Source organism: Bidens hawaiensis, unplaced genomic scaffold (assembly GCF_021521415.1).
Source record: "Bidens hawaiensis isolate Kalapana, Puna unplaced genomic scaffold, B.hawaiensis_p1.1 tig00008460_1, whole genome shotgun sequence".
Lineage (NCBI taxonomy): Eukaryota > Viridiplantae > Streptophyta > Magnoliopsida > Asterales > Asteraceae > Bidens > Bidens hawaiensis.
The window spans coordinates 237,207-262,513 of record NW_027491601.1 but is presented as its reverse complement, the minus strand read 5'-3'; the positions used below and the strand labels follow the sequence as shown (position 1 = coordinate 262,513).

The 25,307-nt window shown below is 35.0% G+C and overlaps 3 protein-coding genes across 3 annotated transcripts; 1 reads left to right on the top strand and 2 right to left on the bottom strand.

Annotated features, from left to right (window-relative positions):
- Nucleotides 1–586: 586 nt before the first annotated feature.
- On the bottom strand, nucleotides 587–1,110 carry LOC143529065 (uncharacterized). The gene has a single exon (XM_077024940.1). It carries the CDS (start codon nucleotides 1,004–1,006, stop codon nucleotides 587–589), a length of 420 nt encoding a protein of 139 aa, XP_076881055.1. The 5' UTR covers nucleotides 1,007–1,110.
- Nucleotides 1,111–15,637: 14,527 nt separating this feature from the next.
- On the bottom strand, nucleotides 15,638–18,462 carry LOC143529076 (calcium-dependent protein kinase 20-like). Its single transcript, XM_077024949.1, has 7 exons — nucleotides 17,723–18,462; nucleotides 17,153–17,296; nucleotides 16,910–17,062; nucleotides 16,723–16,838; nucleotides 16,116–16,283; nucleotides 15,797–16,021; nucleotides 15,638–15,718 (listed from the first exon to the last, which is right to left on the bottom strand). The coding sequence occupies exons 1-7, from the start codon at nucleotides 18,387–18,389 to the stop codon at nucleotides 15,638–15,640; spliced, it is 1,554 nt and encodes a 517-aa protein (XP_076881064.1). The 5' UTR covers nucleotides 18,390–18,462.
- Nucleotides 18,463–23,180: 4,718 nt separating this feature from the next.
- LOC143529086 (ATP-dependent Clp protease proteolytic subunit-like) lies at nucleotides 23,181–25,307 on the top strand. Its single transcript, XM_077024958.1, has 3 exons — nucleotides 23,181–23,353; nucleotides 24,136–24,429; nucleotides 25,079–25,307. Exons 1-3 carry the CDS (start codon nucleotides 23,283–23,285, stop codon nucleotides 25,302–25,304), a joined length of 591 nt encoding a protein of 196 aa, XP_076881073.1. The 5' UTR covers nucleotides 23,181–23,282; the 3' UTR covers nucleotides 25,305–25,307.

Sequence of the window (25,307 nt, the reverse complement as noted above, 5' to 3'; positions counted from 1 at the left end):
TTTGTTTTCACCCCAATATATTCAAATTCAAATGATAAAAAAAAAAAAAGTAAAAAACCCAAGCAATTTTCAAAATTAAGGGGGTGTAAAGGGTGTTTGGGATTGCTTATTTTCATAAACTTATAACTTATAAACTTTTTGAAAAATAATAAGATTTTTGGGATTGCTTATATTTTGAAAGAAAAAGTTCCATAAATTATACCTTTATAACTTATTAACTTAATGAAAACTTATAAGGAGCCAAAATAAGAAATCCCAAACACCCTTTAAAACCTAAACTACAGATTAATAAGCTCAAACCCGACTCAAAGTAAACCGTGCACATCTAAGATCTTACCCGATTCACTATTGAACCAAACAATAAACATAAAATTCAAAAAATCTCATTTTTGATTTAATCTGGAACAAACCCAAATTGCGGATTTTGTCCCTCTTCACTCGTACAAATCATAAGAATATCTAATCAGTAACGAGGGTAAATATGTACATTTTACATTTCAAAATCACATTTACGGATTCTTTCATCTCCATCTTCACAAATTCGTACAGTACAAGCACAAACAACAATACGCCCCAATTCAATCAATCAAACCCGTTGAGACAGACTCCTCCAAAACCCGGTCCCGTAAAACGTCTCCCACATCTCATTCTCCAACTCCACAAACTCCTCATCCACAGTCAACGCTTTGACCGCCAACAACTCCGCCGGATGTATCGCAAACTCCGTCCCGTCCACGCTGACGTCACCTCCGATCAACATCCTCCGCCGCCGCCGCTTCCTCAACGCCTTCCGGCACAACCCCGCCGGAACCTTGTACACCGCCAGAACGATAATATTCACCACCGTGCACGGGAAACAGCAGATCACCGCCGCGCACTCCGCCGTCGTTCCTCCGGCCACCTCCGCGAACCGCCGGCCACCGTTCAATCGTTGTTCTGAATCTAACAAATACTGCCGCCGCCGTTCCGTCGGAGAACGGTAGAACACGATCTGTTGCTTCGTCATTAATCAAACCCTAACCCTAACAATTTGTTTGATATCTGATATATCCTGAATTTACGGATCCACTGTGAGTTTATATTATTATTATTACTTAATATTATTATGATTTATGAGTGTGAAATATATATATATATATGTATATATTATGTGAAATGAAGACGTGTGTGTGGATATATAAATAGAGACGAAGGGTGACGTCAGAGATGAGTAGACGGTGGGGCCCACAGTGTGTGTGATTGGTGTGTGAAATGAGGGATTTTAGAGGAAATGGTTGGTGTGGCGTAACGGAATGGGATTTATTTAATAAATATTTTTGGATGAAAAATATTTAATAAGTCATTAATGTGGAAGTATTATTATTATTATTATAAATTTATAACTATTTGAAAGGAAAGTTAGTGGTATATGATGATTTCTATTTTGAACTTGAATTATTAACATGTATAGCCAAATACGTTGGAATTCAAATATCGGGTATTTTTGGAAAGAAAAGGTTTTATTAGTTTTATTAAGAAGTAAGGATCATTGACAGGGCCGTCTCCGAGAATTTATATGTCTTGGTCGAGTCAAAATAAAAAGGTCCGTAGACTCTAACGAGTAACAAAATATTATAAGCAAATAAAATAAAATAAAATAAAAAATTAGGCCTTATGTAAATGGGTTTTTTGTTTGGTTAAAACAATTAAATTTTTTAATAGATTTACTTGGTTATGATTTAGGTTGTGTATAAAAATAAATTTAAAAATGTCTCAAGTGAGAGTAAAACTTGCAACCTTTTGATTGGAACATAGATCCCTTTACCACTAGACCAACATAGTTATTTTATAATTAGAATAAAACATTAAATATACAGATTTCTTTTTCATAAAAATAGATATAATTTTTTTTTGCCCCTGAAAATTAAGTGCCCGGCCGATCGCCCACATTGCCTTATGCCCGAGCCACCCCTGATCGTTGATGTGGTTAATGTGAAAAAAGTAATCTATATGATAATATATCCAACATGAAATTTAAACAAATTTCTGGTGGATGAGCGTTACCCAGTTTTGCTGCTATTTATGTTTTGATTCTTTCGTCAAACATGCGGTTCATTGAAAGAAGTTATTGGGGTTTAAATACATGATTTGGTTAGGGACGTTCTATGTGGTGTTCTTACACAAGCATTTTTTTTTTTTTTGCTAAAATGGAGGCTTCTTGAACTTTTTTACGGATTCATTAGAAGAGAGATCTACTCTACGGTCGGCTGATTTCCTGGTGTTTGGGTGAGTAAGAGGGAAACACACCTGTATGGACCTTACAAGGGTGCTCCCTCTTGTTGGGCTCAGAGACAATGAGTTTCTTGCAGACCAAACGGTGTTGAAGGCGGGATTAGGCAAAGTTTCTAAACATGAGAAAACTTGTTTAGAGAATCAACATGTGTTTATTCCTTTCGCTTTAATACATCTGGTTTACTAACCTTAGGGGTTGTGGACCTTTCAACTAGTATTCAACGAGTTGTTTAATTATGAATGGTGAAATTCTAGGCATTTGACCCGTTTAAGTTAAAAGAATATGCGGGTAATGAGTCTCACCGAATTCGAATATTCGTTAAACGAGTTGTAACGTCTCATTAATTTGTGAAACCACCTCACCAACAAACAATAATTTCGCAAGTCATGGGTTTCACCAAAGCCAGATAGCTCTTTAACGGGTTATAACATTTAATTTATTTGTAAAACCCTTTGATCGTCAAACAATAAATTTCGCGAGTTAGGGGTCTCATCAAACCCGAATAGCCCTTAAATGGGTGTTACTGTTAAATGACTATTCGGGTTTGATGATACCGATAACCATTAATTTTTTTATCTTAAACGGTCAAACACATAGAATTTCTACACATTAAATGTATAAAATTATTTTATGAACTAAATGTTTAATTATTTTTTTAGCGATTGAAGTGACACAATACGATACCACAAATATAAAATTATTTAAAAAAAACGAAACACTTGTAAAACTTCAAATTCAATGCGTCAAGAAAATAGTTAATATTATCTGGCGCCAACACATCTATGTTGTTTTATTTTATCGCTTTTCAATTACTGACCTGATCAATGTTTGTTAAAGAAATTGGTACGTGAAGAATTCGGATATAATGACGAAATATATGTTATTGACTTTTCTTAACAAATGGTAACCATTTATTAAATATAAGCCGACATGGAGTCCTGGACTACGACCCTTCAATTATTGTGAAGCATAAGCTGATTATATAAAATGCATTTAAAAACAAGAACAATGACGCCAAGCTTTATAATTATTATTATACTATAAAAGTTATTGCCTTATTAATTATTTCGTTTAAAAAATATTGTGTCTTTGAACCAAAGACCTTTGGTCATAAACAAAATCACCTTTTCGATTTTAATTTGAACTTCGGCTTATCTGCTATTTGCCTATTTTATCCGTTATAGCTAGTGTATTAGTCCAAAAGAACTTCACTACGTGTTTGATGGTCTAAATATATATCTCAATATAACATTATAATTTAAACACGTTTACGATAACGATAACGATGTGAGGTGTCTCGTCTCACGTCGTACCTCATCGGCATAATTTGCCATGTGTCATTATTTAAACTAGCTACCACCTTTACGACGCTAGAGCACATTTACAAGCTTAACACTACACAGATTTAGACTTATAGCAATGATGTAAGTGATGTAACAAAGGCCTATAGCAAAAACATGTTGTACCTACATTGTTTGTCGTCATAGGTGAAAACATTCTCATTATTAATTAATCGGTAATAAAAGACAATCAAAATAAAATATAACCTATAGCAACAATGCTATAGAGTTTCACTAGTTTTAAAACCTATATAGCAACGATATGTCCTCGCTACAAGGCTGTCTATGCTGACAACGGCTGTCGTCAAGGTGTCGTCGCTATAGAGTAAATTCTTTCAGTTAATATCCGAAATGATCAGTAATCAGTTAAATAACAAAAATGACCGGTTTGATATCCGATCACGTTCTAAATCATTGGTTGTAGCTGTTGGCTGCAACTCCGATCACTAACTATTTTAGAGGTCGACATCTGATTTTCTAATAATATTGCTAATTGCTAAATATTCATTTGGCAAGAATATGCACACGTATAACTTATTATTCCATGAAACAAAAACTCGTGGTAGTACAGCATAGAAAAAAATTAATTAAGTTGAGGTTGACGTGGATGTATGAGTCATCAAATTATGATAAGATGGACACGTAGTTTTGGAAGCTACGGAAACAGTGGTCCTATTTGGTCAAACGTTTGCAAGTGGTTTGCAAGTAGACAACCGAAAGCCTGCAGCATACGGATTGTAGTAGTAAATACTAAATATATCTTTGTCAGTTTTCACCAAACCATAAAAAATAAAAAAGATATTACAAAAAGGTGATATAGTAATAGTAATAGTGTAATGGCCTTTAGAGCCGACCAAGTGTTATAAAATATAAACAAATGAAAATGTGCTTTAAGACAATATTTAAAGTTAACTTTTTATTTTTCTAGATTTAACAAATGATTAGGCTCATTTTTTTTCTTATTATTATTTTAGGGTGTGGTCCAAGATTCATTATAGTTTGTCAGTTTCCCAAATACCGGTCTCCACGTATGCGATAATGTTTTTTTTTTCTTTGAAGTGTGAAGTATGACGAAGAAAAGAAGAAGCATGGAACCATTGATTAGATATAAAAGCTATTGGTCTGGTTCATGCATCAAAAGGTTATTCTTTTCTAACTTCCATTACCTGCTTTTTTGTTTTCATTATCTGTTGGCTCAATTCTTGTTTTCCCCGAGTGTATGGTCCAATTCAAGAATTAAAAGAGGTTATTAATGAGTTGCTTAATCATCAAGGTGCTGTTTGTTTTTTCAAAGGTAAAATGTCTGCAGTCTGCGAACCATATCTGCAGACATCTGTAGCAGAAGAGGTGGATCAAACATCTGCAGACTGTAACAAGAAGACTATTTGTTTTTTAACATCTGCAGACTTCTAAAATAAACTGATATTTAAATAAAAAAGGTCTTCAACATCCAAATTTAAATAATAGTCAACAACACTAAAACAATATTCATAATACCACAAGAACATCTGGGCTTTGTAAAAGAACACGTCTGAATTAATACTGATTTCCAGGTCTTTTTCTTTTTTGATGTGCAGACCCCAAATAAAAGAACATAAATCTATTCTAGCAATTCTTATGAGAATCAATCTTCAACAATTCTGAACAAGAAACAACCTTAATGGTTTTGACTTTGCCTAATCGATATCGGCCTTCTTTCCATATTCTCAACTTTCTGATTCAGTAGAATCAATTCAATTAGAAGGTATCTGACTGCAGAAAACATACAAAGCCCAGATGTTCTTGTTTCACCAACACAAGAACACAATCGCTTGTTCCAAAGATGCGGCGGATCTGTGGTGGAGAGAGAGAGAGAGAGACAGATGCGGCGGCGTTGAAGGGTGGCCGGCGGTGGAGGTGAAGGAGGGAGCTAGGGTTTGAGAGGAGGAGGAGGGAGGATGAGTTGTTTTGTGTTGTCTAATGAAAAAATAAGAAGAAGATGAGAAGAGGTGGGAAGTGGTATGTACAATGCTTCTAGGAGAAGAGGACGCGCACACGTTTTTAAATGAAATGTCTTCCAAAAACAAACGCACTGCAGAGCAAAACGTCTGCGCGTGGTCTGCGCGACGCAGACAAAAGAGGTAGGGAAGTGCTTTTAATGAACAACAAACACCCCCCAAGTTAAGGTTATTAGGGGGTGTTTGGTACAGAGAATTGAATTGTAGAGAAATGGAATTGCAGAGAAAGGGAATTGGTCTGGAGAATGAGAATTGACTGTTCTGTTTGGTAGTACAGAGATTTCAGTAGAGAAATATAGCTGAGAATCATTTCTCTTGTTTGGTACATAGGAAATAAACAGAGAATTATATCAACTTTATCATTAGCACAAATATTTTTTTCATAACAAATATTTATTAAAAAATAAAAAACATATAAAAAGATGCATAAATTCCAACCAAAATATGCATTGATCAAACCAATTCACATACAAAACATAGTTTTTAAGCAAAAAACATCAACCATAGTTAAAACCAATTCACATACAAAACATACTTCAACCATACACAACTATCCCATTGAACCATCGGTATACAACTCGACCATCTCAATTTTCTCTTCTATTGTCAACGCAAGAAAAGAACGTCCTAGATCCACATCTTTACCAATCAAATGAGCTGCTTTGAACCGTTTTTTCGTAGTGATACCTGGTAAAGCTTTCAACTCATTACTAACCTTTTCATAGATTTCACGAGCCTCCATACCTTCTTTGCTAAGTTGTTCACCCACCATCTCCCCAAATCGAAGCAAAACTTCCTTGATATCTTTGCAAGACTCTCGATATATCTCATCTGCATCCGTGCTTCTACCTCTTTTGCGCTTGCTTGTTACACTTTCTGTTTGTCCTTCAGATCTATCAACATTTGGAACGGCTTCATCAACAAAATCAAAGTCTTCAATATCAACAGGTGAGCTTTTTTGCGTCTCTTGAACAACATCTTCTTCTCCAAGGTCAACTGCTTTACTACCAGTAGCTCTATCCTTACCGAATATGGTACACAATTTGTCATAGAAAAGAAATGACTTGTCACGAAAATTCACAGCACCTTTGTGAGACTACAAGACAATTACAAATAAATTAGACTAAAATTTTAAAATCTAAAAAATATATTTTTTAGAATATACCTTCACGTATTCATTCCAAACACTATCATCGGCAATAATACAACATTTTTGTTCATCCAAACCAAACCCACTTGTATGCACCATATCATATACAATGCTAAAGTGTGTCTTCCCTTCATCCTAGACTTTATATGTGGTTCTGCTTTGAGGCCAGAGTTAGGAAGACTTACATCTAGCAATTGTTGAACACCATTTAAATAACCTGGTTTGAATCCATTGTCAGCACCAGCATACTTTCCGGATGCATGTATCTCCATTAATGCATCAATTAGCTTTGCATCTTCATCATTTGTCCAGGTATGTTTGCTCCGAGTAACTCCTCTCACTATATTTGAATCTGCCATGTCTACGTACAAATGCATAATTATACAATTAAAAATCATAATTCATGTAACTACAAATACAAATATAACAAGAAACATTAATAAGAAACAAATAAAGTGCATAAATAAACATTAATAAGAAACATCCTTGGTTCTACAAATAAAAAATACATAATTGTCAAACATAATTAAGAAACATTGTTGGCACGCTGCGCACGCATCGCAATCCAACTATTAAACATTTCATTAGCAAGAAGGTCTCTACGATCGGTCCATTCTTGTGAGGGCTCGATCATAGAAATAACATTGTCATGGTCATTTGCAGGTTGTGTGTGATTTACTGGGATTTCGTTATCAAGAGGGTCTTCACTCATTGTTGTTCGTATGAAATTGTGCAATAAACAACAAGCAATGATGATACGTGGCATGGACTCTATGGGATGATATGAGTTATCACGCAAAATAGCCCATCTATCTTTAATCATTCCGAAACATCTTTCTATAACATTCCTGGCCGATGAATGTCTCATATTAAATAACTCCTTAGCATTCGTAGGAGGACGAGACCAATCGTTAAGATGATAACGTTGACCTCGATATGGAGTTAAAAATCCTTCACCATTTGTATAACCGGCATCACAAAGGTAGTATGTTCCTACAATTAACCATAAACTCTATGTTAATTATCATACTTAAATCTATGTATATTCTTTGAAAATTGTCTATCACATACCCGGAGTTATTTTAAGACCATTGGGTCTACTGATTGCATCACGCAAAACTCTACTATCAGCTGCAGAACCCTCCCATCCCGCTAAGACATACGTAAATAAAAGGTCTCTCGTACATACTCCGAGTTCGTTAGTACAAATCTGCCCTTTTCTTGTCCTATAAGGTTTTCTATCAATAGCAGGGACTTTAACTTTAATGTATGTTCCATCTAATGCTCCTAAGCAACCCTGAGTTAAAAGAAAACATTACTTACTAATTTATGTTAGCAAAAAATATCTTTAATAAAAAATGTGTTTGACTAACCTTAAACCATTTCCATCTTTCATCAGTTTCATTATCTGGCACTGGCACGGGTGACTTGTAGAGTTCTTTGTGTAATCGACATATAGCATTTAAGACTAACTTGAAATACTGACTTACAGTTTCCCCGGACCGATGAAATCTGTTGACTAGTATCCTATTCTTTGCATTATGAGCAAGGGTATGTAAAAACATAGCAACTTGCTCATCGACTAGCATGTTTTTACTATTCTTTAGTCCCCCTCTAGTTTCTAGCATATCACAAAGTGTTGTAAATGCATGTATATTCATTCTTATGTTAACAACACTCGTAACATCACTTTCATTAACCATCCTCACCATGTTTTCACGCCTATTATGGTAACTCATTAAATATTTTGTACGTAAAGTCATTGACTCAATCGACCGACGCAAATGATAAGTACACAACATCCACCAACGAATCGTAACATAAATGACATAAAATGCACCTATGGCAACTATTCTTTGTCTGGAAGGTGATCTTGCCATCTACACATAAAAATATAAGAAAATTCAAGAAAAGCAAATAACTCCAAAATATAATCCAAATATTAGCAACAAAGTGATCATGAAAGCAAGAAAAATGATTACAGGCTACTTTATTCACTAACTTGCTGAATGTTGTTTAATTGCCAATGTTTACATCAATATATATGTTATTTTGGATGAAATTGAACATCCAAGTTTCCATGTGAGTTACAAGTCAATGTTATACAAGATCCCTAAGGTTTCCATGTGAGTTACAAGTCAATTTCTAGATAAAAATGGTGTAAAAAGTGATGATTTGTTGATATGTAGAAATCTGAGTTTTTTGGTCAGATTTGAGTTTGTAAATATAGATTTATTTATCAACAAAACAATTAAAATAAATTATGAAAATATTTTCACAGAAACTTCAACATCTCTAGGTGTTTATATATTTTTCTCAAATTTTTAAAATATGCATAAGGTTTTCAACTAAAATGCTAATTATCAAAGGTATCTAAAACTTACTGTTCAGAGTTTGTAAATGTCAAAATTTCTCAAAAATTGACTACTCAGGATTTGCATACAAGGCCAATTGGGAAATATTCTAGACACTTAAAATGTTCATTAGAAAGAGGAATGAAGTCTAAAACTTCAAAAACAAGAGAGTTATGCTCTTTAGAAGTGGACCTAAAATCTGTCAGTCAAAAACAGATTTGACCTTCGGTTTTATTTTTCACGTTTGGGTAATCAAAACTTCTCTAAAAATTACGAAACCAGTGGGGTTTGAAACTAGACTCTTTGAAATTAATGTTAGACTCAAGAAACGATCAATTTGCATCTGTTATGATCAAAATATTGTTTGAACAAAACATCAGCAACAGCATTCAAGCAACTCATGTAAACATTCAATTTATCGGTTCCAACATTCAACCTAGCATCTAAATATCATTCTACATAAAATTCATGATTCAAACTCATCAATTTCATACCATATAATGTTCAATTCCCAACTTAGACATCTAGGGCACCAAAGATTTCATCAAGAGTCGAATTAAACATAAACCATTGAAATCTAACATATCTAAATCGATTACCAACAACATACAAACATCCCACGATAACAATCGACATCAGCAGCTGAGTTTGGATCGAGGTTTAGGTCTGGTCGAGCATAAGAAAGTCGAAAAAATGAAAGTTTCATACCTAGGATCGTTGGAATCGAAGCAAGGATCGCGAATACGAACTCGGTTCTTGGATTGGAGATGATTTGTGGGTGATTAGAGGCTGTAAGTCGATCGAACAGCAGGGAGAGGCGTGAGTTTGCTGCTGTAGATCGAACAGCAGGGAGAGGCGTGAGAGAGTGAGGCTGAGAAATGAAACCCTAGAAATCCAATTCTCCGCTTTTTTTAGAGAAACAAAATCAGAGAAATGGAAATGGTTTATTTCCATTTCTCACCTCTTTCTTTCATAAACAAACAAGAGAATTCTTTCAAATTCCATTTCTCACCCCTCAATTCCCTCTACCAAACACCCCCTTAGTTTTCTCGTTAGTTAAGTTAGAGTCAATATTATAAATAGGGGCAACCGAGTTAGGGATTGTAAGGAAAAAACAAGAGAAAAACCGAGTCGGGGTTTAAGATATATTGTAATAAGTTTTTTGCGTTATATTTTCTAATTAATATTAAAGGAGAGTTAGTCGTTTAGTTAGTTTTTGTTTATCGATCGGGACTTGAATATCATTGTTGTAAATAAGATTGTACATATTAGAAAGCTGAATTGATTTGTTCATCAATTATATGTTAGAAAGCTATTATATCATCTTGATTCCTGAAATTAAATTAGAGAAGGAAATATAGACTAGTTTAAACTATGGATAATGTATCTAGTTTCCATAATTCCATGCAACTTTTATTGATCATCCTTGCCATTGCGATCCGAAGCATTTTCGATGAAGCATCTTTAAGTCGGCGTTGCTTTTTAGATCCACGAGGCGCTAGCCCCTAAATTTCTGCGAGGGAGCTGTCCTAGGCCCCGCCAAGGGGCATTGCCACCTTGGAACCCAGAACTCTGCATGGTCTAGGGGCATCACCGCACATAAATGTTGAACGGACGTGTATTCCACATCTCCACACTTGTATAAGTGGTTATTATAATTTATATGTTGATGTTCAAGTTAATTACGATTCCTCAAAATAGCCTGATGATACTAATATCACATTATCACCAACCCCTTCGTAAATGCGTAAGGAATTTCTCAATATGTATTTCTTTAACCATATTCTCTTGAACTTTTTCCATTGTTATGTCTATAATGTTTACTTGGTTTTATAACTTTTGAGAGCCCTTATGTTTTGTTGCACTTGCATCTAACGATCTTGTGTTCCAAAGTAAAACAATAATTGGTTTTTCTTTTCTTTTAAATTTAAATGTATTTACAACATCAAAACACAATGTTTAATACATACACTCATTTAAAATAGAAAACACAACACTATATAATAAAATAAATATACAATTTTCCCTGTCATTGATATTCCACCACAAAAACCACCACCTTCTTTAACGATAAAACATTTTACTGAATATAAATTGAATTCCTGTAGTTTATGATCCCTTTATACATAACCTGCCAGTTGAGAGGCATCGTCTTCCTGCATTTCTTATTGTTGCCGCCATGCTCCATGGTGGAAACCACCAAGTTTGGCGTCAACTTCACCGAGTCTACTTTTTTTCCGGCCAATAATTCTTCATCAAAAAATCTCACTTTCTTCTTTGTTTGGCTCTTGCATGGACCTATAATGCATGCAATATAAGACTTTTGATACATTTAAATAGTGGGTGGGTGGGGGGGGGGGGTTGGAATAAATATTAATTAAAAAAAACAATTTAACTTAAAGTAACTTAAGCCTATTTTTATAACTATTTAACCAACTTAACCTCAATCGTTTTATAACATATATGGGCAACTATTTATTCAGAGCTTGAATTAACTTAAGCCCACAGTAAGAATTTTGTTTATTGTTATCACAATTGTCATTGATATTTAAACAAAAATATATAGGGGCCTATATTTTGGCATAAGTGGCTTAAGGAGTAGTGAAATAAAATATGGTTTTAGGCCCACACCTATTTAGGGCCTTAAAAATCTAGAAAATAAAATATTATACGTAGGTAAGTATGTTTTTAAGATTGTTTAACAATAGGCTTTGTAGTCTTTAATTATATATGCACATAGAGACATAGGATTCACATGATCAAAAGTAATTTTTTTCTTATAAAAAGGCCCTAATTTATTATGCGGTTTAATAGGCCTCCTCCAAAAAAATTAAGACGACCTTGCTTTTTTGTACTTGTATGGGACATCTAAAATCTCTAAGATGACCGTGGATTCAACAATCATAATTAAAACCATAAAAGCGTGTCATAATCATGCATGCAAGTCAAGAACAAATGACCTTGTCTAGGAACCCTCCCTTTTGAAAATAACGAGCATATGTATATGATCATAAAGTGATAATGAAATTGGTCATAAAACCGAATACCCAGTTCAAATTCTATCTTTCTCATGAAATCGGATAGAAGACGTTTATGAATTTGATGAGCAAGAATCACAACACTTCCGGATACAACGAAAACCGTCATGAATCCTGTTCGTATATCCATTTTTTTCGACTCTCAAATAACCCGTCAAATCTTCGGGTATAAACCTACAAAAATGGAAATTGTTGGGGTTTAAAGAAATAAAGATCAGGGAAAATCATGATTGGGAATTGACGAACTTGCATTGCATTTAAATGGAGAATGGAGGTGATGAGAGGTTTGAAAGAACATGTTATAGGTTTATAAGGGGTGGTGGTGAAATGAGGGGTGGAGGTTTAAGAACCAATAACTTTTATATTAAATCATAGAGGTTTAAGAACCAATAACTTTTATATAAAATCATTTTTTGTTTTAGATATTGGAACACTATATGTTTTTGATTTGGTGGTCTTTTTATATAAAAAGCTTGTTTTATAAGGAGAACCATGCACATTGTTGAAAAACTGGATTGTGACCCTTCTATTACATTATGAAGAACTCCATTCTCGTAATGGTTGATCCACGTCCTATCCTAGTTCTCAGAGAACCACGATTACTTAGCTTACAAAGCTTGCTTAAAACGGATTTTTTTATTGATCGCACGAGCTAGCCATCGATCCAATATGTAATTTTTTATTACATGTATTTTTTATCTAGTTCATTGCTAGTGTCTTAATAAAATTCCTTTCACCGTTTTTAAAAATTTTCTACATGTCGTCAACATCCAATATCTAAACATAAATCGGTTTGATATATATAGAATAATCTAACTGGCTAGTCAAGATATTATCAATTTTAATCACAATACAATTAGATTACTTTTATTGGTTAGAAAATATAACCAACTATGACCTACTTGTTAATATTGGTCCATCAAGTTCATCATTTTGTAACCTGGATACCGAAATTGAAGCTGCAGTTGTGGTTAGATATTGCAAGTACAATAATGTTCAAAATCATTGCCATTGGCTCCACACGAGAACTTGAAAACCTCATGTATTCATACTAATTAATATGCAATATCAAACTCAAATTGACAAACAAACAAACACACAAATAATAGTAATACATTATACGTGTTCAATGCGCAACAGAGAATCAACATCAAAACAAAACGTTAAGGAAATATAGAAGCATCCGAGTCACCACCGCTGGAGAAGAAAAGTGCAGTGGGTTGATATGATCGGTCATGTATCTCATGTATCGGTGAAATAGAAGACAGGCTGGAGGGCAAGGTGGAGTAGCGTGAAGAAAGCGTACGAGGCTGAGATGAACGCGACAACATACACAACTCGGAGAACCATAGCCGATTGCCGGATTGTTGTTTTGGTTGTTCGAATATAATTATAATGTGAGGCAAGAGTCATGAGGAGTGAACCACTTCCCAATTAAGTAGGTTCCGGTTAACCACACATGTGTCGTTCATACATTTCATGTTTTGCCAACTTTCTCGTAAAAGAATTACTAAATTTAAGAATGAGTAGTTGAGTACACTTCTTAGTTCTTATAATATAGGTTTTAAATATTTATGAAGAAAATAAATCAATATTGTGATGAAACAATAAAAAAATTGTAAATGTTCTTGCAACATCTTTTGAACGGATACTCGGGTACGGTGAAAAATCGGCTACAAATCCTTTTACGAGTTTAGGATGTGTATGATATGAGGTGATATTCGTCTTTAAAACCGACACATACTTATTTTCCTACATTAAAATTAAATATATTAATATATTTTGTAATATTTAAAATAATCCAGGAGTCCTTTAAAGTTGTTAAAACTTAAAATTATTAAATGTATGGTTGTGGCTTATGGTAGAGCACTTACTTTATTAGTGAGATGTAGGAGGTTTAAACCTCACTATCATCAATTTATATGAGAGATATGAGGGATGACCTGGCTTGCCAGGGTTCGAGTCCTGATCTCACCCGGTTTTACCGGCTCCTCGCTGTCATGCCATTTGGAGGGCGTGGGGGTCGGGTTTTATCCGGTGAATCCCTCAATAGGTGGATTGCTAGGGGCTCCGTCCGTTCGGACTAATGGCTGGCTCTGGCTACCTTTAGCCAATGGGGGCCGTGTACGGAGTACCTGGCGTTACTTAGTTGGTCGTTCAAAAAAAATGTATATGCAGTATGTGATTGCTAAATTAGTAATTATCTGATATTTACCGGGCCAGCCCAATAGCGTTTAGAAATACGCTAAGTGTCATGGCTAGGGCCGTATCCGAGAAACTATATACATCGGCCGAGCCGAAATAAAAAGGCCCGTAGATTCTAATAAGTAACGAAATATATAAGCTAATAGCGTAAATTTTATTCAATGGATTATGAATAAAATTTTTTTTGGGCCCGATGATTTTAAGAAGGATTGAAATCCAATTATAATACATAAAAATTACCTTTTTAGATATATATTAAAATTTTTTACCCTCAAAAAAATTGTGCCTCGGCCGAGGGTGCCGCTCGCACACCCTCAAGGCTGGCCATGGTCATGGCCGGAGTGATATATTTGACTCGCATGCGGCCTTAGATAATAAAACTTTCATCCCAAAGATGTGATTCGGAAGCGATCAGGTGTGGAAATGAAAGATTCGTAACCATGTAAACATTTATCGAGTACAAAAGAAAAATACAGGCCATTATACAAGGTGAAATACGAATTTGAGAGGTGGTGAGTGCAAATGCGGGTTCCCAATTATATACATATGATGCCTAACAACAACACCATTTTAATTTAGAAATTTCGCATATAAAATTATCTATACAAAGTCTTGTTGATCTTTCTGGATTCCTCTTGGTTTGATATTTTGATGGAGTATACTCGGTCTCTCCACACCCTTTTCGTTTAGATTTAACCTATATCCCTATCCCGTTCTTGGAGTCTTGAACAACCCAAATCTGTCCAGAATTGTCTGCAATCGTGTTGGCTATAATTTTCCTGAAGACACCGCTTTTGACCATTTCATGAAGAGAAGACTATATTCAACATCGTTTTATCATCAATGGCTATGGAGGGTTGCGACTGAGAAGAAGCTCCATCGACATGACCTAATAGTTATTGATAGGTGAAGAGAGGTATAATTTTGATGTGGGCCCAAGTATAGAAGACCGGGCCATGACGTTTCTGGAGACCCAAGATCACACTTCCAGATGGGCTGCACGAAAATGAGCATAACTTGGGCTACGGCCTCCGTTACAATAAAAACTCCTGGAACTTAAGGAATTTAACAAAAACAAAGTTTATAAAAGATATATATTCTAATATTATCTAATAATTTCATTCATATTCTTCTCTCAAAATCATTTCAATAGTTACAACAGAACAAGTGTCAAAACACAAGCCAGGTTCTTCTTCTTGAAGAACCAAAGTTATTGAAAATCAGCCTAACATTAAATAAAAAAAAAATACATATCTTGACAACATTAAAGACTCCCATAACTTAGCCTCCGGGTTTGATGTTCTTTCCGAACTCACTCTCTTCCATCATATCCACAAACTCACTGTAATCAATCCTCCCATCCTGAAACAACAAAAACGGGTTAATCAAACTAGAAATTGAATAGATCATAACATATGTCAGACCAAGTAAAATATTTACATTATCCTTATCGATTTCATCCATAACTTCATTCATTGCTATATCATCCAAGCCGAATTTCTCACACGCTTGATGAAGTTCTTCCGTAGTGATGTATCCACTACCATCTTTATCAAAATATGAGAAAGCGGCTAGCAAATGATCCTCTTTCTGGACTTTGTTTAAATGAAGCATTGCTGCTATGAACTCACCGTAATCTATGGTACCATCATTGTCAATATCCGCCTGAAATGTTGGCATATATGAATTATAATGGATAGTTGTATAATAATAATAAGATAATAATTAAGCGTGTTTGTTTAAAGAATAAATCGCAAACCGCTTCCATTAATCTTGTCATTTCTGCATCTTTGATATTGGCACCAACTTTCTCCAAACCAATTTTTAACTCCTCTAATGTGATTTGATTACTTCCATCAGTGTCCATCATCTTGAACATTTCTTTCAAGCCCGCAATTTCCTCCTCGGATAGACTCATAGCAATAACCTGAAGCCAGATTAAAGAGTTGTAACTTAAAACTTATGAATATGAAAAGAAAAAAAAAAAGAAAGAAACGGAACCTCACAATATAGTAACCAAGTTTCCTGGGTGTTCTACTTACGTCACTCAGCTTTTTGTTTATCAAAAGTCACTTAACTTTCGTTTGATGTTCCAATTATGAATTTTTTAATAAGTACTATTTTTTAAAAAAATATAAAGGAGACAGATGAAACATAATTGCTTATTAGTTGCTAATAAATGATATTTGTTTCCAATTGACTTGAGGGAAAATCACTAAATAATAACCAAGTTTCATAATTGTTAAAAGAATCACTAAATAAGAACATTTGTAGAAACATTACATAGAATTGTAACAACTTACATTTTTGTTGAGAGTTACCCCTAAGAAAAATTGAATATGATGTGTTATTCGTACACAACTTACATTTATGGCTATCTTCTTGATCTTGTTCATGGCGGAGAATTGCTTCAAGCGCGACAATACAGCAGAATCAATAGGGTTATCTGGTGCCACGCCATCAGCCACAATCCAACGGTGGTCTAGGACATGTAACATGATATAAATAAGAGTTTGTGATCAAATAGTTATGAAAATAAACCACTAAACTCACTTAGAACTTCTTGTGCTGTCATTCTCTGTGAGACATCTCTTACAAGCATTCCTCTGATAAGATCTTTCGCGCTTTCAGATATACGTGGCCATGGCTCGGATTCAAGGTCAAGTTCACCTTCCAACACCTGTTCATATACCCCTTCTTCAGTTTCTGATTCAGATCACAAACATGCAATTTTAGTATATAACAATATAATCATATCCCATTTATAGAAGTTTCATAGGATATTTAAAATCTCACCATCCCAGAAAGGTGGAACGCCACTTAGTAAGATGTATATGATCACACCAGCACTCCAAATGTCACATAGGTTATCATAATGTTTTCGTAGCACCTCGGGTGCCATGTAATACGCGCTCCCAAGCGTATCATAGAAGATTTCACCTGTAATATAAACAAACAAACGTACTAAGTCTCACTCTTAGAAAAAACTACCGTACTAGGAGTGTGCATGGGTCTGTTTTGGGTTATGGAATACGAAAATTCAGTTTTTGAGTTTTTTAAAAACGTTCGTTTGGTTTTTTGTTTTCCATTTTTATAGTATCTTCCTTTTGGTTCCGATATTACCATTTGGGCTTGAAAACTATGGGATGAATAAAATAACCTTAGATAATGAAATTGATCCTAAAACTTTAGGCCTAATTTTTTTACTTAATAATCAATTAATTAATACACATTTACATAAAAAAAAATTGGGCTACTTAAAATCAATTTTTCTGTACGATTCTTGGTCGATAGCTAAACTAAAATTGAATTAAAAAACATAAACCAAAACTAGTAGGATACCGGAAGAGTGAGATAAAGACAAACCTGGTTTAAAAAATGCAGACAATCCAAAATCGATTGATTTAAGCGGCGAATCCTCTTCCTCATTAACAAAAAGAAAATTTTCGGGCTTCAAGTCTCTATGCATAACTCCTAAACTATGACAAGCTTCCACCACCCCAACAATAACCCGCGAAAGATCCGCAGCTTTCTTCTCAGTATAATGCCCTCGTTCAATAATCCGATCAAACAACTCGCCGCCAGCACAAAGCTCCATAACCACATAAACCGAAACCGCATCTTCGTAAGCACCCACGATCGATATCACATTCGGGTGTCCCGCCATATGGTGCATTATTTGAATTTCACTACGTACATCTTCTATCTCCTCTTGCAACACCAACCTTCTTTTCGGGATCATTTTACACGCGTACTCGTCTCCAGTACTCTTTTCGACACATAGAACCGTCGTCCCAAACTGGCCGTGACCCAATTCTCGTCCCAAAGTATAAAACTCCTTTATGTTCCCAGTTTTTGTTTGTAAAATTGTGAGAACATTTGGATTGCCGGCTTCGGGTGGTACTTCGGAGCCTTTGGACTTGCTTTTTCGGCTCTTTTTCGTGCTCTGACGTGGGCGGGTTTTCCGGGCACCTCCTCCTGTGATTGATTGGAAGAAACCGACTTTTGGAGGGCCAGAGTTTTTGTTTCCCATTACAAAAATATGTAGAATTTGATTAAATGTTGATCTACATTAGCTATTGTGGCCAGGATATTAAATTTGGTGATGTGGTTTTGATCAAATGGAATTAAGATCATTAATGTCTCAATAAAGAAAGTGATGATTTTACCTTGACTTGTTATTGATGGACCTCCAAAATTTATGGGGTGATGGGGTGATGAAAGCCATTGGTTTATTATGTTTAAAAATGAAAATGAACCTAGTCAAATAATCCTAATTTCTCTCGTGAAAACTGAAAAGAGGAGAAATGTTAATTACTTGGAGGAGAACATGGAGAAGATGACCGAGTTAGAAGCTGAGTTGACTCGGAGAACCTGACGTTGACTAGGTTACATAGGTAGGCAAAATGTCTATTTGACTGGTTAACATCGACAAAATGTGAATTTGACATGTCCACCCTAAAACTCGTTGAACTCCTCACTTTTTAATCAATACTCGATGGGATACGTGTCATCAGAAGCCAAAATAATCTGGTCTAACAAAAAAAAAGAAAAAAAAAATCTTGTTGTACCCAAAATAGATCTCGTGAAGTCAAAATAATCTCGTTGGACTCCTAAATAGTCCCTTTGCTCCAATAATTTAAAGAAACTAGCAACCTAATGTTTATATGACGCGTGGTAGAATTTGGTTGGTTAAAAATCCCGTCAAATAATGATTAAAGAGTGATCAAGTTGATTTATGTAAATAAAAATGTAAACCCGACTCAACAAACAAGTTAACTAATAAACCCTAAAGCCCGTTAAACTAAAACGATCTATTTAGTTCCTTAGGCCTGCAGGCTCGGTAATTATCCAACATGCCGGCATCCAAATCAAAATACACATAAACTTACAAGATCACAAAATTTTACCATATTAAAAATGTTTCAGATTGCAACCCTTACAAGAATGCTATTTATTCAACTAATTAAAGCTGGAAATCAAACGTAAGTCATGGCAGAGATATATATTCATATATTGAATAGGCCACAAATGTTGGTAATCTGGTCCGATTAGATATCAAATTTAAACACTTTCATATACTTATATCAACACAAAATTAAGCAAAATAACAATTGGCCCAAAAAGTAACAAAGATGTAATGGTGACGTACACCATCTCGGCATCTCCTAGATGTCGTTTCTTTTTAGCTCGGTAATGCACGCTGGGTGTAGACCTGAAATGTGAATATATGCTACCTCTATTTATAATCATGTGAAAGTTATCAAATGGGGCTAGTAAAAACATAAAAAGTAAAGAGTATTACAACTTTCAAATATGTTGAAGTGTACTGAGAATATGTTACAATTCATGTACAACATTTTTCATATCCATCCGTTGTGATGGGGAATCCACACTGCATGATACTCCAATCTTGATCATTGAAGTCAAACATTCCTCAATTTTCTCCACATTTACTTCCATGTTTTGCATAAAAATTCCATCCTCTTGATAAACATTTAGAATGTTAACATCAACAACATCTGCTATATGGTCTGGCAAGGCCATAGAAGCAAATTTATGAAGACTATGGCCTTCACTAAAGATGTCGTCGGTCGGCATTTTCCATGTCATCACCTCCAATAATAATATTCCAAAACTGTAGACATCCCCACTACTTGTCATCTCATTCCCGAGACCATACTCTATAATTCATAAGCATTTAATAAAGTTAACATTATAAGCAATTAAATATGAATGTTTATAAATATATAATTTATTACCAGGTGGAGCATAACCAATTGTTCCTCTAACCCCGGCCACTACTAGAAAAATGACCTTTAATGACACACATTGCATGTCATTAAAGGGGTAGATGACACATATATCCGTGTCAAGGAAGGCCCTGTCAAGAAAAGTTTATGACACGTATTTGTGCGTCATCTTTTTATGACACCCTTATGACATGTATTTGTGTGTCATCTTTTACATGCTTATGACAGGGATTTGCGTGTCATGAATTTAGGGTTAAAAATATATTTTATATAGAATTATTGATTTCCCTATCAAATGAGAATTCTCATAACACAAAAAAATATTCATATACAGAAAAATAATGCATTTCATACAATATTTAATAAAATACTAATATTTCATACAACATTCAAAATTAACTAATATCAATACATAATTTTAACAAAAAACAAATGGTGTCACAAAAGTCGACCAATCTTCACTAATTTTCTTCAATCCCGGTATCCTTCACTTTCATAATTTTGTAATATGTTCATTTTCCAGAATAAGAAATGCATACCTGAAAGCAATGAACTCCATTGATAAATATGAGATAAGAATCTAAAGACTTAGACAAGAGAATTTAACAATCGTATGCTCGATAATAAAGAACGAGGGGAATATTTTGTTTCTACAAATGTCATAGCTGACACATGTTGATAATCAAAAAACAGTGTTTTAAGTTTGTAGTAAAGAATGTTACCTTAATATATTTTCCAGTCCCGCCATATTGACTCCATGTAGCCTGCATTTTAAATGCACCATTTTGATTGTTTATGCATAGAGTTTATAATCCAAATCCTGAATATGCAAACTAACGGTTCTGGAATTAGAACCGGGCCCATCAAACTGAAGTGGGCCCGGGTTTCTGTACACATCTTCTATCAAGAACTTTGTTGCATTTTGTCTAAGCACCCTACAATAAGCAATAACAGTGATTCATAATAAGTTATTTGACTTTTCAAATTGTCAAAGTTGACTTACTACTTTGCCTCTTAAATCCACAGCAGCAGAATGAACAACCGCTTTTCCTATAGTCACGGAGCCAGAAGCCCGACCATATTCTTTTACAGCCATCATAGCCTATAAATTTCCAAATTGATTAAAAAAACAATAAATGTACGTTATATTTAAAAAAACATACAGTTATTGAAGCATCACCACATCGCCAAAACATGGTAACAAATATGTCCAAGAACCTAATTAATCATTACCTAACAGTTACATGACAAACATTTAATGTTCAACATAAAAATATAAAACTTAGTAGAGCTGAAAACATACATATGCATAGTCGCAATCAAATTTTGAAGGTCAAAAGTAAACCAACCCCTTGGACTGCTACGAAAAACACCATCAGATTTCAAAGTAGCACGATCTAATTCAAAAATTTCCCCCAATTGAGCGCGTCTAGCATATTTTTTGACAGTAACAGGATCACTATAACTGACTCCATTGAGTTCACCACCGTAGAACTCAACAGTTACACCAACTTGTTCGACACTATACTTAGATTCTGCCCTTCGAAACGGAACATCTGCCCTAACAATCCCGTCTCCGTCTACCAAAACGACCGGAAATGTTTCAAAAAAGGTAGGCATACGACGTACAAAAAGTTCACGGCCTTCTTTATCTCTAAAGATAGGATGTCCTAACCATCCAACCGCTATTCCATCCCCGTTATCCATTGAACCCGCCCTAAATAATCCCCCTTTTGCCGGATTATTTCCGATGTAATCATAAAAGGCTAATTTTTCAGGAATTTTAGCCCAAGCTTCTGATAAACTTTGATTTTCGGCTAATCCAGCACTGACTCTTCTATATATTTCTTGTTGGAAGTATCCCTGATCCCATTGATAACGAGTAGGCCCAAATAATTCGATAGGAATAGTCACTGAACCATACCACATAGTTCCGGCAACAACAAAAGCTGCAAAAAAGACAGCAACGATACTACTGGAAAGGACAGTTTCAATATTGCCCATACGCAATCCTTTGTATAGACGTTGGGGCGGGCGGACGCTAAGATGGAATAGACCTGCTAATATGCCTAAAGTCCCTGCCGCAATATGATGAGAGGCTATTCCTCCCGGAACAAAAGGATCAAAACCCTCCACACCCCACGATGGATTTACAGATTGTACTTTTCCTGTTAGCCCATAAGGATCGGACACCCATATGCCAGGACCATACAAGCCTGTTACATGAAATGCACCAAAACCAAAGCAAGCCACACCTGCAAGAAATAAATGTATTCCAAAGATCTTGGGCAAATCCAAAGAGGGTTTTCCTGTACGTTCATCACAAAATATTTCGAGATCCCAATATACCCAATGCCAGATAGCTGCCAAAAAGCACAACCCAGAAAACAAAATATGCGCTCCAGCCACACCTTCGTAACTCCAAATACCCGGATTAGTTATAGTCCCCCCCCCTCCCGTGATACTCCAACCGCCCCAGGAATTGGTTATTCCTAAACGAGTCATGAAGGGTATAACGAACATACCCTGTCTCCACATTGGATCAAGAACAGGGTCAGAAGGATCAAAAACTGCTATTTCATACAGGGCCATCGAACCGGCCCAACCAGCAACCAAAGCTGTATGCATTATATGAACAGAAAGCAACCGTCCGGGATCATTCAATACAAGGGTATGAACACGATACCAAGGCAAACCCATGGAAATACCCCTTTATGAAAGAAAAAAGACACTATGTAACTTTATTGCATTGTAAAAGACTATACTATGACTATGTTATGGACCCCCCTATTTAGTTTTAGTAAATTATTTCAATGCAAGGGTTCATATTTGTTCTATTCTGTTGGTAATAATGGAACAATTTTGTTCGTAGGAACAAAGAGAAGCAGATTTATTCTATACTCGATAAGTACCAATACGCAATGGGGAAGTGAATGCCATTTTCTATGAGCGAATGTGCCCATACTTGTTCATCATTAGAGGACACTATTCGTAATAATTTTCCCTTTTTTTCTTGCTTTCTTTATCAAATTTTCATAAATGATGAATAAAATCTTATGAATTGAATAAAATCTGATTAGGATAAAGTACAATATTATAAAGAAAAAGAAAGGCTTTGTTACGTTTCCACATCAAAGTAAAATATAGTACTTAGTTCTTTTTTATTTCATTTAATGCCTATTGGTGTCCCAAAAGTACCTTTTCGAAGTCCTGGAGAGGAAGATGCATCTTGGCTTGACATATAGTGCGACTTGTCAGATATATTTGGTCATATGGGATTTCCCCGTTTTCTCCTCAATCGAGATATCCTCTGTTTCGCCCACGAAAGATTCATTTCATCATCAAAATTTTGGAGCGTGAAGTGCAATTAGATCCGTTTTGGGGGGGATTCGGATTACTATTATCAATTAGAAGAATTTATGGTTGTCTTAGTTGGACTACTACATTGAAGTATCCAGGCTCCGTTAAAAAAACCAAGTGGTAATATATCTATTTCTATTTTATTTTATATCATAAAGTATTCCTTTTTTTAAAGAAAATTTTTTTTCAAACTATTATGTTAATCAATTGAGTAATATGCATGAATCCGTCAACCTTTTTTACGGAATGCATGAATTGAAAAAAAGGGGGGGATAACAAAAAGAAGTGGTAATGGGAACATTTGTACTATATGTGCAAATCAAAATCGGGCGGATCTTTACCCGGAGTAGAGCATAAACCTAAAAAGATTAAAGAGGCCCATTTAAGAACAAGAAAATGACATCGTGATTTGGAATGGATCTCGATGAAACAATCCATCAATGAGAAGTTAAGTGGATAAGTTTAATGAATTCTTTTTTTTTTACATTCGTTATAAGGAAAGGAAGACAAACTCATATTTAGTGAAAAAAAATCCTTTTATTATAAGTTAGAAGGAACTTCCTATGAAAAAAGAAAAAGTATTGGAATATACACATTGATTTTTTTTGAACCGTATGCGTTAAAAGGCGCCTGTACGGTTCTTAAGGGATACAATTTGACCCTAATCAACCGACTTTATCGAGAAAGATTACTTTTTTTAGGTCAAGAGGTTGATAGCGAGATCTCAAATCAACTTATTGGTCTTATGATATATCTCAGTATCGAGGATGATACCCAAGAGCTGTATTTATTTATAAACTCTCCTGGCGGATGGGTAATACCGGGAGTGGCTCTTTATGATACTATGCAGTTTGTGCAACCAGATGTACATACAATATGCATGGGATCCGCCGCTTCAATGGGATCTTTTATCCTGGTCGGAGGAGAAATTATCAAACGTCTAGCATTCTCTCACGCTTGGCGCCAATGAGGCTTTTATTTATTTGAGAGAAAAAAGAAGACTATGCCTTCGCCATATGAAATATGAATATGAATATTAAGTAATAATAGCATGGCACTTTGAATTCGATATAAAAAAAATTTTTTGTTTTCACAACATTAGCTTATGTATCGAGAGAGTAATATGATAAAAACGTATTTCCTATTTTCTTATTTTGGAAGTCCAGTTCAGCGTCACAAACTTTTTTCACACCAGAGGTCTCTTAACAATATTTCTATTTATGTTATGGAGCGAAAAAAAATTCTTTTTTCCTTAGTTTATTTATTATTTGATCAAATAAAAAGCAACTTTGGGATTGCTGAATGACAGACAAATCACAGACAAAAAAATATAATAAATATATATAGCAACGGAGCCATCATAGTATTTTTGAATTCCTCCGAAAGGAAGGGTGGTAAGTTGATCATTTACCGATCGGGGTCTGATCGATCCTATTTTTTATTTCTTTGATGGAAGGTAAGGGTCAATTTTATTGTAGAGCCGTATGCAATGTATAATGCCCGTACGGTTGTTCGATTCTATCTTTTTTTCTTGTTATTCTTTTATCTTTCTTTTATCTTCCCCTCATCATGAAAAAGAGAGAAACCTTTTATTATCTTATATCATCAGGGTAATGATCCACCAACCTGCTGGTTCTTTTTTTGAAGTAGCAACGGGAGAATTCATCCTGGAAGTGGGAGAACTGCTGAAACTACGTGAAACCCTGACAAGGGTTTATGTACAAAGAACGGGCAAACCCTTATGGGTTGTATCCGAAGACATGGAAAGAGATGTTTTTATGTCAGCAACAGAGGCCCAAGCTTATGGAATTGTTGATCTTGTGGCGGTTGAATGACAA